Source organism: Fukomys damarensis, unplaced genomic scaffold, assembly GCF_012274545.1.
Source record: "Fukomys damarensis isolate Sample0158 unplaced genomic scaffold, DMR_v1.0_HiC HiC_scaffold_2, whole genome shotgun sequence".
Lineage (NCBI taxonomy): Eukaryota > Metazoa > Chordata > Mammalia > Rodentia > Bathyergidae > Fukomys > Fukomys damarensis.
The window spans coordinates 61,526,245-61,541,627 of record NW_022900914.1 but is presented as its reverse complement, the minus strand read 5'-3'; the positions used below and the strand labels follow the sequence as shown (position 1 = coordinate 61,541,627).

At 39.5% G+C, this 15,383-nt stretch overlaps 1 gene segment (V, D, J or C); it reads left to right on the top strand.

The window, feature by feature from the left end:
• LOC104850051 overlaps window positions 1-8,331 on the top strand; it is a 100,200-nt gene extending 91,869 nt beyond the window's left edge. The window contains 2 exon segments of the V gene segment in view: window positions 4,029-4,066; window positions 7,798-8,331. Coding sequence covers window positions 4,029-4,066; window positions 7,798-8,117 — 358 coding nt within the window.
• Window positions 8,332-15,383: the final 7,052 nt, after the last annotated feature.

The window sequence follows — 15,383 nt, the reverse complement described above, 5'->3', positions numbered from 1 at the left end:
CCTCTTCCAGAGTGCAACCAGAATCTCAGGTCATGTTTATGGCACATGCATTTGCACATGGCTGCAAAAAAGACTTTGCTTCTACCACCATGCTTTTCTTCAGGGATGAGTGGAAGAAGCTAGGAAGAAGCAAAGAACCAGGTCCTTATCAAGTGACCTCTTTGGATTCCTCCTTCTTGAACAATGGGGCCAGCCTCACTCCTTGGGGATCTAGAACAGATACCCCTTCATGACACTCTACTTGGAAAAAGCTGCTCTGGTTCTCGGCATCGCTGGATGTGGACTACAGTTTTCTCCTGTCCTCAGGTGGTATCAGATGAGGTACAATAGAAGTGATAGAGTCACAATCCAGCTGAAGAAAGCATCACCTACGTTGAACTCTCCTGTGACCGGTAGGCTGGAAATAGAATATTGAGCTACAGACTTCAAGATGGGTACCGGACACAAACGTTCCAAGCCAGGTAGGGAAGACACCATCCCTCAAACCTTGCCATTGTATCTCTGCCATGAATGAATGATTCGTTGTATGTTACTGAAGTGAGAGCAACCCCCCACCCCCGCCAAAAATACAGGTTGGTTAATTGTGGCAAATAAAAATCAAAAATAGTGTTTCTGGAAATGTTAGACCCAAGGAACATTGCTAAGATAGCTTAACAATAGCACTCAGTGTGATATATAGATGTACACTTAGGTCCTCTCTCACCTCCACAAGCAGTGTAGAATTTATTCTAAGAACCTGATTTTTTTGGGGGGGGTGTCAAATGGGAAGCAGCTTCAGTGATGAGTTTGTTGGGGTGCTTCCCTTGACTCATTTCTATCATTCTTACGATTTGAATCTAAGAACTCCCCAGACTGTCTTATTGACATGTTAAACCAATAATAGCACAATAAAGCAATCTTATCAACGTCCACTGTGGACACTTTATAGAATCATAGACCGTGGCAGAGCTTCACAAATGCTTCTGAGACATCCTTTGCCTTCCAATAACCCCATTCGTGCTAAGGATTTCAACCACTTTTTGGTGATCTATTTTATGTTACAACAAATATCACCACCTCCATTCCTAGCAGTCATTACATGTGTATCCTAAGACTGCATAGCAATAGTCACCTGCTCACACTGTTTATCTCAGATCTCCAAATTACTCACTTAATAAACATAACCCTCACACTGCCGGCTCACCTTTCCCACACCTATGTTCTAGCCCCAAGTGTAAAGGATTATCTCTTACACAGAAGCAGAGATCATCTTTCATTTATTGCACCTTGCTTAAAGATTTTAGAAAAGGTTTAACTGATATAAAGAACAATCTCATGTATACATATATGTCATTTTAAATTATATTTATACATTATGTGTGCATATTGCGAATGTTACCAATGTCAAAATTTACCATTTTTCAATAGCACGCTTTTTTCTGATGACCCTATTGAGTCTAATCTGACTTTTTTAAATCAAATGATCTACAATATACAAACAATAGAAAGAGGATGTATTGTTACTTCTCCTCTGCGATCCCAGGAAATAATTGCAAAGCACAGTTTGTGTAGGCTTTAAGAAAGAATCTGTATTTATACATACATAGAATCTGTCTCAATGGATCATGATATCACACTTGATATACTGCATTTTCACTCTTTCCTGTGACTATGCAGAGACCTACTTCTCTTATTGGCACCTTTATGCATTGTTGCAAAGCTTTAACAAAATCAGCAAATCCAAACTCCTATTGATAAAAAGTTCAGTTATTTTCCCATTTTTTCACTTCTGAAACAGCTCTTTAATGCACACTCTTATGTGTACATATGGGCACTCTTACCACTCATCTACAATCCTAGCATGATCTGAGGAGCGTTTCCTCTACCTGGCGTTCTCTGCCGTGCACTTGTTGCTTCCATGACTTTATTCTCAGTATCTAATCAGAAGCTCAGCCAAGTAGAAGAGCTCTGAGTTCAGTTCCCAACTCTGCCATTTATTGTCACAAACCAGTTACTTTAACTTTCTACGTGCAAGTTTTCTCACTACAAAAGAGAGGATAATATTAAATTTAATTCATAGGGTCTTAGGGATAATTAAATAAGGCTTTCTATGTACAATGTCTGGCACTTTGTAAGCATTCAGTAAATGTCAACCTTTAGATTGATATTGCTTATATATCTGCAGAGGAAATCACTTCCTCTTTAGGATCCATATTGCCTATTCTTCATCAGCAATTTTGCTTACTTAATTTCCACTTGCTAATTTTTCTCTCCTATCTCATCCTCTCTACCTCCTCTTTTTCCCCAATCTCCTGATGAGACCCATTGCTGATTCTGCTATTCAAACTAACTAGCAAAGCTCCCAGTAACAGAATCAAATGTACCCACCTCTAATTTTCACAATTACATTTACTATTCCTCTTGTAAAACTATCATAATGGTCACTATTAGTCTTTAGTCTGTTTTAATTTATCATCTCTGGTCTATTTTGATTTTCAATTCTTCATTTTTTCATTTATTCTGAAAATATCTGTTGCACATTTGCCAAGTGAAGATACTGGACTGAACCTCCCAAATAAAAGGCAAATGAAACAACAAACACCTTTCAGTCCATTGGGGAAGATAGACTCTGTGTGTGCTCTAGACCTGTTGACCTTCTCTCTGTATTCTGCAAAATCAAGTCACCTACTTAGGAATAATATAAAAGAAAGTCTCTGTTGAGCTGCATCTTGAAAGACAATTACCTGATTACAATTTAACCCAGGTGAGCAAAAATGTTTCCCAGCAAAGGAAATGTTTTGTTAAAGCTGGAGGCCAGGGTAGAACTGTAAGGAGTTTACCTTGGTGGGAACAATGTATGGAAAAAGATGGAAATTGAACGTTAAAAGGAAACAAGATGTAATCAATGAAGGGACTCACAGCAAAACAAGACCTTCGGTATTCCTATATATTCAGTATTCCTATATATGGATTACTATATTCCTATAATAATGAAGTTACTATAGAAAGGCCATGGCACAACATGGTTCTATGGTAACTCCAAAGGCAATGCACACACAGTTCAGCTCAGTGAGACCTAAGCTCTACCTGTCCTGTGACAATAGACCAATCCTTCAGATAAAGTCTACTTTTATATGCCGTTGTTCTTCATTCTTGCTCCACATGTAATCCATAGCTCAATTCCAAAATACATTGCAAAGATATGAGCAAAGATTTGATATATAATTAATCTGCCTCTTTTGAAACAATTCATAGCAAGGGAAAAGTTCAAATAGGAAAACATTCTTTGCTTACTATTATCTAAGAGAAGCTAATGGACTTTATGATTATAAAAGTTTAGCATTTGTGAAAGTCCCCACCCTCACCCTAGGAGAGAGAATAAAGAAATGGTTATTTTTAAAATTTGCCTGGTTGTCTTTACAATTTAAATTCAACCTGTGTTTTAAATAATAAGCATTCTAGATGTGGTAGGTTGTTGAAGAAAGGAACCATCTCCCATAAAAATATATCATTTTATAGTATTTTAGATCTCACCTAAGAAAAAAACATTTGCTGTCAGAGAAACCCCGAGCCTTCCACACCTGCTTGAAAAGGGGATTAAGCTTTAGCAGCTGAGCCAAGGGTCTGTTCCTCTTCAGTAAGAAGAGATTTTGTACAGCGAGACAGTGGAGAGCGATCACTGTGGTGGACGTTCGGCGGCGGGACCAAGCTGGAAATCAAACGTAAGTAAAATCCAAATTCTTTCTCCTTCACTCTTTGTGTTTCATGTTCTCTGTGTCTATGAAGTGATTTGCTGACTCTGAAACCAGGTTCTGACATCCTCAAGGGCACAAAAAAAAAAAAATGAGATCTGTAAGGAAACTTTGATAACTGATTGTACATTTTCTATAAAGAGCAAGATTCAGTCGTTTAGTGCAAATAATTTTTCTAAGTGATAGTTTCAAAAATTTACTGGGAGCATAATAGCAGGCTGCAGGCACAGCCTTGCTCAATAGTAGGAAGGGAAACTCAGTTTTTGTATAGGAGGGAGGTAAGAGGAACCACTGTGTGTATACTTTCGGCGGCGGGACCAAGCTGGAAATCAAACGTAAGTATCTTTTTCAACTGATTCTTTGCTGTTTCTGTCTGATTGATTTGCTTTTTGTTGCCTTTTTTGTATTTCTTACTTGGACGTCAGGGATGTTACAAATTTCATTCCCAGATTAAGTACTGAGAGAGACAATTAGACCACAGGAGGCTGGCTGAGGGCTAATTCTTGTGATTTCTAAAGCAAAATATCTTAGTTGGAGAAGGGGGCTTGCTGCCTTCTAGGGGGGTTTTTGTAAAAAAGAGAAGTCAGAGGGAATCACTGTGATTCAATTTTGGCTCAGGGACCACACTGGAAATCAAACGTAAGTACATTTTTTGCTCAATTATTTGTGAAGCTTTAATCCTGTTGTACCATTTGTGTGAGTCTGTGATTATTTTGGTTAAATGAACCATTCCTGGTGACCCAACAATAAGTAGAAAATACCAGAAAGTAGTAAATATAAAAGATGAACAAAAAGGTTTGTGAGGAGAATAAGATGAGGGGGCAGAATGGGAAAGAAATGGCTCTGGTTTTTTTCTGAATTGGCTGGCCTGGTCTGACCAGCCTCAGAGGAAGGTTTTTGTTGAGGAGTGAATGTTAGAGTCATCACTGTGACTCACGTTCGGTGCCGGGACCAAGGTGGAAATCAAACGTAAGTGCATTTTTCTCATCCTTTTTCTTATAGAGGTGTAAAATTTGGGGGCTTTTATACTTGGGGTACAAGTTGAAGTCAATTCTGGAGATAATGGATTTCTTCCAAAAAATCAGACGAGGAAGGGACTGAAAAATCTGTTCCTCTCAAGGAGGAGCAGAGTCAGTCAGTTGAAAGGGCAGCTAAATTGCCAGATTTCCTCTGATCATTGATCTAGTTTGATTAGCAACAACAGCGAAAAAAGGTTTGTCGAGGGGAAAGTCAGTAAGTTAATATCGTGGCTCACCTTCACAAGGCTGATTTTTAAGTGTAAGTAATTTTTCTGTACGGCACTCTGAAACTTAGGTCTAAATTGCCTGTCATACTGACTTTTTAGAGGCTTACAGTAGGAGTTTTACAGGCTTAAAGTAGGAGATGAGTAAATGAAATCACTTCAGGTTTATTATCAGTGCCAAAAGTCAAACATAGCTCCAAAAATGAATTTGGAGACAAAAAAATTAAATTGGGCTAAAATGAATGACTGAAAGAAAAATATCTGTGTAGTGTAGATGAAAAGGAGTCTCTTGGAGCCACAAAGAACAAAAGTAAATTCATTTTTATTGAGTTTTACTAAATAGTGTGTTTTTGTTTATTATAAATGATATAGAAAAGTTTCTTAGTCTGCTTTTTCTTTTGCCTGATAATTTTATAAGACAATTTTTAAAAGTAACAGCATGCTATAAAAAAATCAGTAAAAAGTTAGAAAAGTACAGCTGTTTACAATATAAACGAAGGCTTATTAAGAATCAGCAGCAATGTCATTTTTAGAGTCTAAAATGAGTGATAAAAGGTCACAATGAGAGAGTCTATAAGAATAAGACCTTGACAGATAACTCCTTTTTAAAAATCTAATGTCTGCATTAAGGTATAGTTGAAATGACCTTTTATAATGGTGAAAAAGCTTAGTTTCAAGGAAACTTGTTTTAGATAAAAGAAAGTAAATAATTACATTTTAGAATCCTGTGGGTTGGTAGGAAAAAATGTTAAAGAATATGCTCTTCTAGTTCCCCTAGTTATTTCTTATCTGTATTTTTGTACCGCCAAGGAGACCGTGACACCGCTAGTTTGGTCCATAGACCTCCTGGTGGTCTCTGCCATGATTCAGTGACCCCGTTAGCCATGCCACCGCGGCCCTGTGACAGTTATCCTGGCCGCTAAAGGCCACTGCAAATGGCCTTAGCCCGCGTAACTATGCGGCAGCCAACTTTCCTATTGCACAGTGGTACGAACAGTGCTACTAACAGAAAGAGAATAGATCTGTGGCTAACAGGGGAAAAACCAGTAAGAACCTTATCTGTTAAAGATTTCAGAAATAAAATTCATATTTGTTATACTCCTTAATGAAATTTTCCATTAAGAGACTATAAAAAACAAAATTATTTTTAGTGACACATCATTTCATCTAATTCACCTAAATAATACAAGCTTGATATAAAAAGAAAGAAACGTATTGACTATAACTCTTTACGATAAAAGTCACATTAGCAAAAACTGAATTTAATGCCAGCAATGTAAACACTCAGGTCTTGGTCAATTCACTTACTGAGTTCCCCTTAAATGGTATTATGGCATAGTAACTGACAAAAAATTGGTGCCATATTTTTAATTTTAAAAAGTTTAACTGTTTGGATAAGATATTTCATTCTACAAAATATTCGTTCATATGTAGATGTGATTAAGAAAATCAATATCAACATATTTTCTAATACTCTAATCCTGTGAGAAAAATTGTAAATTTGCTGTTTAATCTCATATCTAAAATAGTTTAATAGTTTGTTTCTGTTATAGTTGATGTTGCTTACCCGCTCTTGCTTTCAAAACCAATAGTTGAGAAGGATTATTTCGGTCTAAATAATTTGCCCAAATTAGTTTAGAAGCCTTTTAAATTCTTTTGAAACCATTTTTAGAACAATTTAAGCTTTTTAAACTACTTTAAAACTATTTCAGGGTCTTTAAAAATTTGTTTTAAAGAGTCTTAAACTTTAATAAAAGGTAATGAGATATCTTGAAACAATTTTCATATTAAATACATAAAGTATTTTAGAGCCAGATGGGAAATTTAGAGTTACCAAGAATTCACCCACATGGGAGGAACTTCATAAAATGTTTTCCTCTGCTTTTTGTCCGGAGAGCTCATAATTTTGGTGCTTCACTTACTTTATGCAATCATTTAGGAAAAATTAGTGACAAAGGTTTAAAGAAAATAAAAATATCAAAAGTAAAAATTCAGTATCTTAGGTTGAACTTCTACGTAAACCTTGAGGTTGGCGTTATTTTTAAAAACCTGTTCATGTATCTGCTGACTTTTTCCAACAAAGGATTCTTGGTTTTGTATTTTAATTAATGTTTTCCCACCCTTGGGCTTGCTTCTCCGAGGAGGGGGCTTTCCAAGAGGCCATCTGGCAGCTGCTCAAGGTCAAAAGTGAAGCTAGCCAGTTCCTCTCAGGTGGCCAAGGTTACAGTTGACCCTTCTGGTCTGGCTAAAAATTGCTGTGGTTACTCAAGCTGGAGCTGGGGCCCATTTTCAGGCCCTTAAGAGCAGCGGGAGAGTTACTGGCCTGATCCCAGAGAGTAAGGGGCTGACACCCACCCAGGCACAGATGCAGAGATTGGGGCCATCCCTGCCATGCCAGGAAAAGCCCAGGGGAGCTTGACATCACAGGAGAAAGAGGGAAGGAAGAGCCCACCTTCTGCTGCCTTATCTTCTTCTGTATAGAGGACTCTAGACATGTGTTGACTTCTAAACTCAAGGAAGCCTGTTTTCTTTGCCTGAGGCACTGAGTCATTGCAGGTGGCAGGGAACACAATTGAAACAGGAAGGTGAGGTCAGAAAAGCTGCCAAAGAGGCCTCAGAATGGCTACAAACTCTTCAAGCACAATTTAGAACTTTCTTGAGGGAAGAGGGAACTGGAGAACAACTCCATGTGCCTCCCGGCCTTGGGTGTACTACTGTTCATGATGAGTGTGCTGTTCTGTGTGTCTGTCTCTAACCTCATCATCCACGATGCACCCAAGATGCTCTGTGATTTAACCCCACCCTCTGTGCTTCCTTCCTCAGGGACTGTGGCTCAGCCAACTGTCTCCATCTCCCCACCATCAAGTGAGGAGTTGACTTCTGGAAGTGCCACAATTGTGTGCTTTATTAATAACTTCTATCCAAAAAATATCAATGTCAAGTGGAAGGTGGATGGCGCTGAAAGTCAAAAAGTCCCTCAGAACAGCTTCACAGAGCAGGACAGCAAGGACAGCACCTACAGCCTCAGCAGCACCCTGACACTGCCCACCACAGAGTACAATCAGCATAACGTCTTCACCTGCGAGGTCTCCCAAGAGGGGGGCCAACCCATCACCAAGAGCTTCAACAAGAATGAGTGTTAAAGCCCCGGGCCCAACAGGCACCATGTCTGCCCCTTGGGCCCACCCAGCCTCAAGCTTCCTCCTCAGACCCTTAGCCCTTTCCCAGAGGGACCTACCCTGTCTCTATCTCTGTCCTCCAGCCCCTCTCCCCACCTCCCCACCTCCCCCTCCTTAGCTTTAATCATGCTGATACTTGGGGGAAACGATGAATAAAATGAATCTTTGCACCTGAGAACCCTCTCTTGATTTGTTTTTTAAGGTTATACATTGTTTTATTGTCCTATTTCTTGTGTTAGGGATTAGATATTTAGTTGTCCTAAAATGTGCCACCATTTATAAAAAAAAAAAAAATCAACTTCCATTCTACCCTACCCTACTGGCCTCTACAAGACACTCCTCCCTGAGACCACCTGACACCTGTTGATACATCCCTCCCCTGGGCCATAGTGGGTAAGCCTTCCTTCTCTGTTTTCCCTTCCCCGGGATATTTCGTGGTCCTTAACAGTGACAGTCATGTGTCCCTTAATCCAATTCAACCTAACCTGAGAACTTCACATAGCAAAATTTTCAAAAGAAGAGATCAGCTAGAAGACTCATCCATTGTTAACATGATATGCAATAACAAAACAATGAAAACAATCTAAATAAATGTGCACTAAGGAAATGTAAGTCCATCATAGTACTGGATCTAATGGAATACTGTGCCTTCATTATATTTTTAAATGTGTATTGAAGGGTGACTCCTAGCTGCCAGTGATGATACTGAGCATTTTCTACAATTTACTTTCATACTCACTAAACTGTAAGGTTAAATATTAAAATGTTGGAGGACAGGAAGGGGATAGGGGATGGGATAAAATAAAATTTAATTTTAAAAAGTAAATAAAATAAAATGTTGGGCAGTTTCCATAAAGGCTAAAAAATATACATTTTCTATACCCAGAAATCCCACTCTTAAATGACTAAGTGTCCCTGTCCACCAAAAAAAAGTATGGAATAATGTTCAAGAACCTTCATTTATAAAGCCAAAACCTGGAAATACCAAAATGTCCACTAACAATAAGAGGTCATTAAATTATGGTATGTTTACAACTGGGCTACTTTTCAGTAAGGAAAATTACAAACTACAACCCTCTCTAATAACAGAATTAACTCTCATAGACATAAGTCCCCCCCCGAAGAAAAACACACAAAAGAGTCATTGTTATAGTTTCATCCACAGAAAGTTAAAATAGAATTAGAAATTGGAAAGGGTGTTAGGTATGGCTGGGGACAGGGTAATACAGTCCTGGGAGGAGACCAGAAAGGGCATCTGGTGTTTGGAAAATACTCTGCTCTTCAGAGTGGGGTCTCTCACTTTGTGAAAATATATTCAGTTATACAATTAGCATCTGTGCACTCTTCTGTACATGTCTATATATGTCTTATACTACAAAATAATTTCATATAAAAATGCCTTATACCCAGTTTATAGGTAAGAAAGGTTGGGAGGAGTGAGTCATGGGCCAAGCCTAGATAACTGGTAAACGGAGCCCATGACCAACTCTGCACCTGCCCAGCTCTGCTTCCTTAAGCCTCACACATTCTGCCTTTCAAAGCTCCAGGTGCTGTGCAGAATGGGGTCACGAAACATGCTACCTCCTCGTCTTCCATCCACTTAGCTGGGCACACATACAGAAAAATAGAATGGAACAGATCTTTGGCAAAGGAACAAAGGACAGGAGTAGCCTTGTCCAGGTACTGGATACCCCTGCATGAAAGGTAATGTCTGGAAAGTGGGGAGAAACACGTATAACACCAAGTCTCCTCCTGTCTTCTATGTGGGACCCAGGGTTTGCCTCATCTACTTATCTACCTAACTCACACTTACTAAGCACCTTTCTCATCTCATACTCTGAAGGAAGTGCAGAAACAACTTCCCTTGTTAACTCATGATTCAGTTTTTCTGTTCTTATTTTCTTTTCTTTGGAGCATTCAGCAAGACAGTCACTAGAAAACTGCCGAGGAAGACATGTTGCCTTTCTATCTCTTGAAAATATTCATTATTATCAAATTTGGGGAAATTTGGAAGTCTGAGCTGTGTTCAGAAAATCTCAATATGACATGAATTCGTTCACCTATCTTTGGGTGCTAAACAGACTGGCAAGGGTGCCTCTAATCTGGCTATGAATCCAAAGCAAGCCTTTTCTGAGAAGCAAGACTCTGAAGCCAGATTCACTATGGCCCAAGCAGGGGAAGGCAGGTGGTGCAGGTTGAATTGTGTTCCTCAACAGGATATGTTCAACTCCTAACTCCAGATTCTCCAAAAATGTGACCTGATGTAGAAAATGGGTCTTTGCAGGTGTAATCAAGTCAAAGTGAGATCATACTGAAATGCCAGTGAGGATGTGGTGAAACTGGATTGTTCACGTATTGTTAGTGGGAATGTGAAACAATACAACTCTTGAGAATAAGTTGTCTATTTCTAGAAAAATTGAACAAAATATGTGTGCCATATGTTCCAGCAACTGCGCTTCTTCTGGTCATGTACCCCCAACAAATGAAAACTTATACACCATTGTTTTAGCAGCTCTATTTTAATAGCCAAAAAAAAAAAACCATGTCCCTCAGTGGTACCTGTTCAAACAAACCATGATATATGCATAATGTAGACTCTATGAAGCAATATTAAAGCATGTAAGAATTCGTGAAACCTTTTGGATAATTCTGAAGGGGATTTTACTCAGTGAAAAAATCCAATCTCAAAAGGTCACACACCCTATGATTGCTTTTATGTAACATTTTGAAATGATAAAATTATAGAAAGGGAGGACAGATTACAGGCTGCCAGGGACAGGGATGGTAGGGAAAGGAAAATGGTCTCAGGGGGATCTCTGAAGTCATGGAATAATTCTGTATCTTAATTGGATACATTTAGATGTGTGATAGAAGTGACATAGACGATATACACACATTGCACCAACACTAGAGTCTTGGTTTTCATGTTGTACTATAATTATTCAAGAAATACCAATTAGGAGAAACTGGGTGAAGACCACACCAGACCTCTCCATTCTACATTCTACCTTTGCAACTTTCTGTGCTCTAAGATTATATTTCAAAATAAAAAGTTAAAAAAGAAGAAGAGGCCATACTCTATTAGGGTGAATCCTAAATCTGATGTCTGATGTCTGAAGGAGATTGGAGATGCAGAGGCACAGAAGAAGAGGACCACGTAACCCTGGAAGTGATGACTGGAGTGACAGATATCAGCCAAGGGACGATTTCTTGGAGCCACCAGAAACTGAGGAAAAGATGCACCACGGTTTACCTCCGAGAGCCTCCAGAGAAGAAACCCACTCTGTCAATGCTTTGATTCCAACCCTGCCATCACCTTATCTCCACAGCTATGAAAGAAAAGATTTCTGCTGTTGTTAGCCCTGGTTTGCGGTGTTATGTTAGGGCAGACAAAACAATGCAGACAGCAGGAAAGAGAGTACCTCCTTCCACACTGATGAGCTGGGCCCAAAGGTGTCATCTCCTCAGAGACAGCTGGCCACTCCACAGCTCTGAGAGGTTTTCAAATCCAGAAAGTTCAGGTCAATGTGAATGAAATACCAATGGACAAGAGAGGTAGGCTGCTTCTCATGAGAATCAGAAAACCCTCATCTGCCATGGAGAGTGTGTAGGGTGCCATGACGGGTGGCGTGACCCTGAGCAAGTTTCTGAGTCTGTGTAGCCCTTAAAATCAAATTAAAAAGAAGAACAAATGCAAAGTGCTCAGTACATCGATACTTATTACAAGTTCAGTGAGAGGTGGATATTGAACAAAAATACACTATGCTTCCATTGATCTTCGGAGTGGGCTAACTTTAGTTTCAAGTCCTGTGGGTAGATCTAAGGCAGAAGTGAGGAAAGAGATAAAACAGAGGAAGAAAAGGAAAAGAGAAAAAAATTAAAGAGGAAGCAATAAAGAAGAGGGAGGAGAGACCAAAAAAAAAATCTATCAAGGTAAAGTAGGTGAGCCATGCTATGGCATGGTCCCCTTGACGGCAGGGTGGGTGTCCTCTCTCTAGGTCAGAGATAAACCCTCAGCATGCTGTGCAGCTTAGAGAGTGTGAGACAGCCATCATTGCAAGAGAGAAAAGCCAGGCCCACACCCATGGCACAGAGCTGGCCATCACCTATTGGATGGTAAAAAAAATTTAGATACTTTAATAGCAGCCTATAGATTACACAGAGACCACAACACAGTAGGAAAACTTAAAGCTTTCTGAAAGTGGGCAACAAGGTTAGAAAAACAATTAATGTTTAGTGTCACAAGATTGAGGCAGTCCAACTGCTAACCCATCACCTCCTCCTTCTACTCCCATTGGCCACTCACATCACCCCAATTAACTTCAGGCACATGATTTCCCCTCTACTGTCAGCAAGGCAATGAGCTACATTTGCAACCTTCAAGTCCTTTGCTACCTCTAATATCTGGACTTCAGAGTGGGACCCTCTGTGGCTTCAAGTGAGCTGTAGCTTTCCACTTATTCTCTAACAAGTCCTTGAGCAAGTCAATATGCTGAATGTATTCTTTTGGAGAAAATGAATGGAAGGAGACAGGATGATAGAAACTGAGAAGTGAGAGGAGACAGAAGAGGAAAAAGAGGAAGCAAAGGGCACCTGATGGAATATACGATATGACACAAGAAAGGGAAAGAGGAAGCAAAATGATTGCTCATTTGTCTGACTCCTTCTACTGTGCATTGGTCCGGGCACAGACTACTGCCCTTCGGTTGTTTCAGTCTAACAACTGGACCTCTGGCACAGCCCATTTGCTGTCAGGCCTTTTTATCTTCTTGCAACAGGTACACTTGGGCCAGTGCCTGTGCTGGGGAAGAAAGAAGAGGGTTTTTATAAAAGTTAGCAAGGGGGACCAAGCACTTTTACCACGCTGCCGATTGGACTGGCCATTGGAGGACCTAAGTCTAAGTCACTAGGCCAGACTCTCGGCAGCCCTCTCCCCACAGGGTGCACTTAGGGCGGCCACCAACAGGAGTCAAACAACAGGAGTAGAGCAAACTTCTACCACAAGTCTGGGGAAAGTGGAGGGTAAATGCTGGGATGGCTGCCTTTCCCACAGCACTGTATAGAAATGCCTAGGAAAGTGAGTTTGCAAATCATAATAGCAAGTTATTTGGTTTTTGTGCTTCTGTTTTCTTATCTTAAAAGTTGTTGTTAGTTGTAAGATTGTTACAAGATTGTTGTGAGAAATAAATGAAATATAAGGTGATGAAATATACAGTGAATGTTTAAATTTCAAAATTTATTACAGTAAAAGACACTGCCATTAATCCTCCTCAAAAATCTCCCCTCATTTCAAATACACTTATCCTGTCACTCTTGTCATTTTCTAAAGCTGTTCTATAAGTCTTCTTTGTGGCTTTATGAGGTGTGCTCAAAAATGGAATAAGTGCCAGGTGTGGTGGCCCACACCTATAATCCCAGCACTCAGGAGGCTGAGTCAGGAGGATACCCAAGAGTTCCAGGCCAGCCTGGGATGCATAGTGAGTTCAAGGCCACCCTCAGCTACATAGTGAGACCCTGTCTCCAAATAAAAACAAAACAAAACAAAACAGCAATGAATGCTGCTGCCAAGTGTCATCCAACAGAAAGGCAAGCTCTTAAAATCATTACAATGTGTCCTCATCTACCATATTCACCAGATCTGGCACAAGTGTGTCAGAAATGAGAAGTATTTTGAAAGTGATTAATGGCAATGTGTCTTTTACTGGTATACTTTTTTAATTTGAACAGTCACCATAATTTTATGCGATTAATAATTTATGTAAAATGCTAAGAGATCTAGAAATATTAGTCACCATTAGTAATCCTCCTAGAACTTATTCTTCAGGCAGGAATTTTTCAGCTTAAAATGTCTGAACCTTAAATTAACTCATGCATGCTCTGGACCTGTGTGTCCAGTACGGCTTCCTCTGTTCCATTTGTCTACTGAGCTCTAGACATGAGGCTAGTCTTTACTAAGGTGTGTTATATGTGTAAGAACACAGCAAACTTTGAAAGCTTAGTTCCATAAATATATACAAAATATCTCATTAATAAATTTTGCTTTGTATTATATATATTTTTTTTTCTTTCCAGTACAGGAGATCAAACTCAGAACCTTGCACCTGCCAGGCAGACACAGTGCCACTGAGCAAAATCCCCAGCCCCTGTATTATATGTTTTGATTGCATGTTGAGAAAGTAATATTCTGGCTATATGGGGATTAAATATATATTAAATTTACAGGTTTATTCTATAATGTAGATGATAGAAACTTATATGTGGCTCATGCTGCATTTCTGTCAGGCAGGACTGTCTGATTATCTTTAACTACAAAAGGCGCCCTGGAAAGTGGTCTGGTCTATGAGCTTTACATAAAATGGATTCAGGGCTTGACATTAAGCTGGCCCATGGAGAAATAAGGAAGCCTTTCCCTGAACTCATACCCAGCACCCGAGCAGGGATTAGAATAATTAGTAAAAGGGTTTGCTCTAGTCCAACCCCCTTGTGCAGATGAGAAACTGTCAGAGGGACCCTTGCGTCAGACTGTCCAGCTCCAAAATATGAAGCTTGTGTACCTGACAATTCAGCTAATCCTTGTTACTACTCTATGTCCAAAAAGTGTTCTCAATCCTTTTGCTTACAAGTGTGGGTTTAGCAATTAGCACAATGGAAATCTTAAATATATAATTGCAGAGGGACATAAATAAATACACTTAGGCTCAAATTTTTATAAGACATGAAATATTTTATGCAGTTAGAAGGCAGTAGACCTAATATGCTTATAATACTTACATATTTATAGAACATGAATTATGATGTAGGAAATAGGAGGAAGACAAACTACTCCAATGTGCCCCTCACAATGCTAGCAATAGTGGAAAATATAAAGCAGTGTGAGATAGGACCACAGTTGCAGCCATGGATGCTCTTCCAATCTAATTAAACAGCCAAGTGATGCAAAAGGAAAATAAGCCAGTCTCATAAAACAGTAACACTAAATAGGCCATTAGTGTGGGGAAATGGGCACCATAATGACCTAGTCTAGAGACCTGAACTCCAGTGCATTCCTTCATTCAGTCAGTGTTGACTGAATGTCTAAATCAGTCAGAGAAGGACAAACAGACTAATGTTGATCTGGGAATCCAAGAGAAGAAATGTTACACGATAAATTGTTCAACTGTCAGGTGCTGGTCATAGGTCAACCAAGATTAGGGATGGAAGTGAACCACTGGGTTAAGCAATGGGGTGATT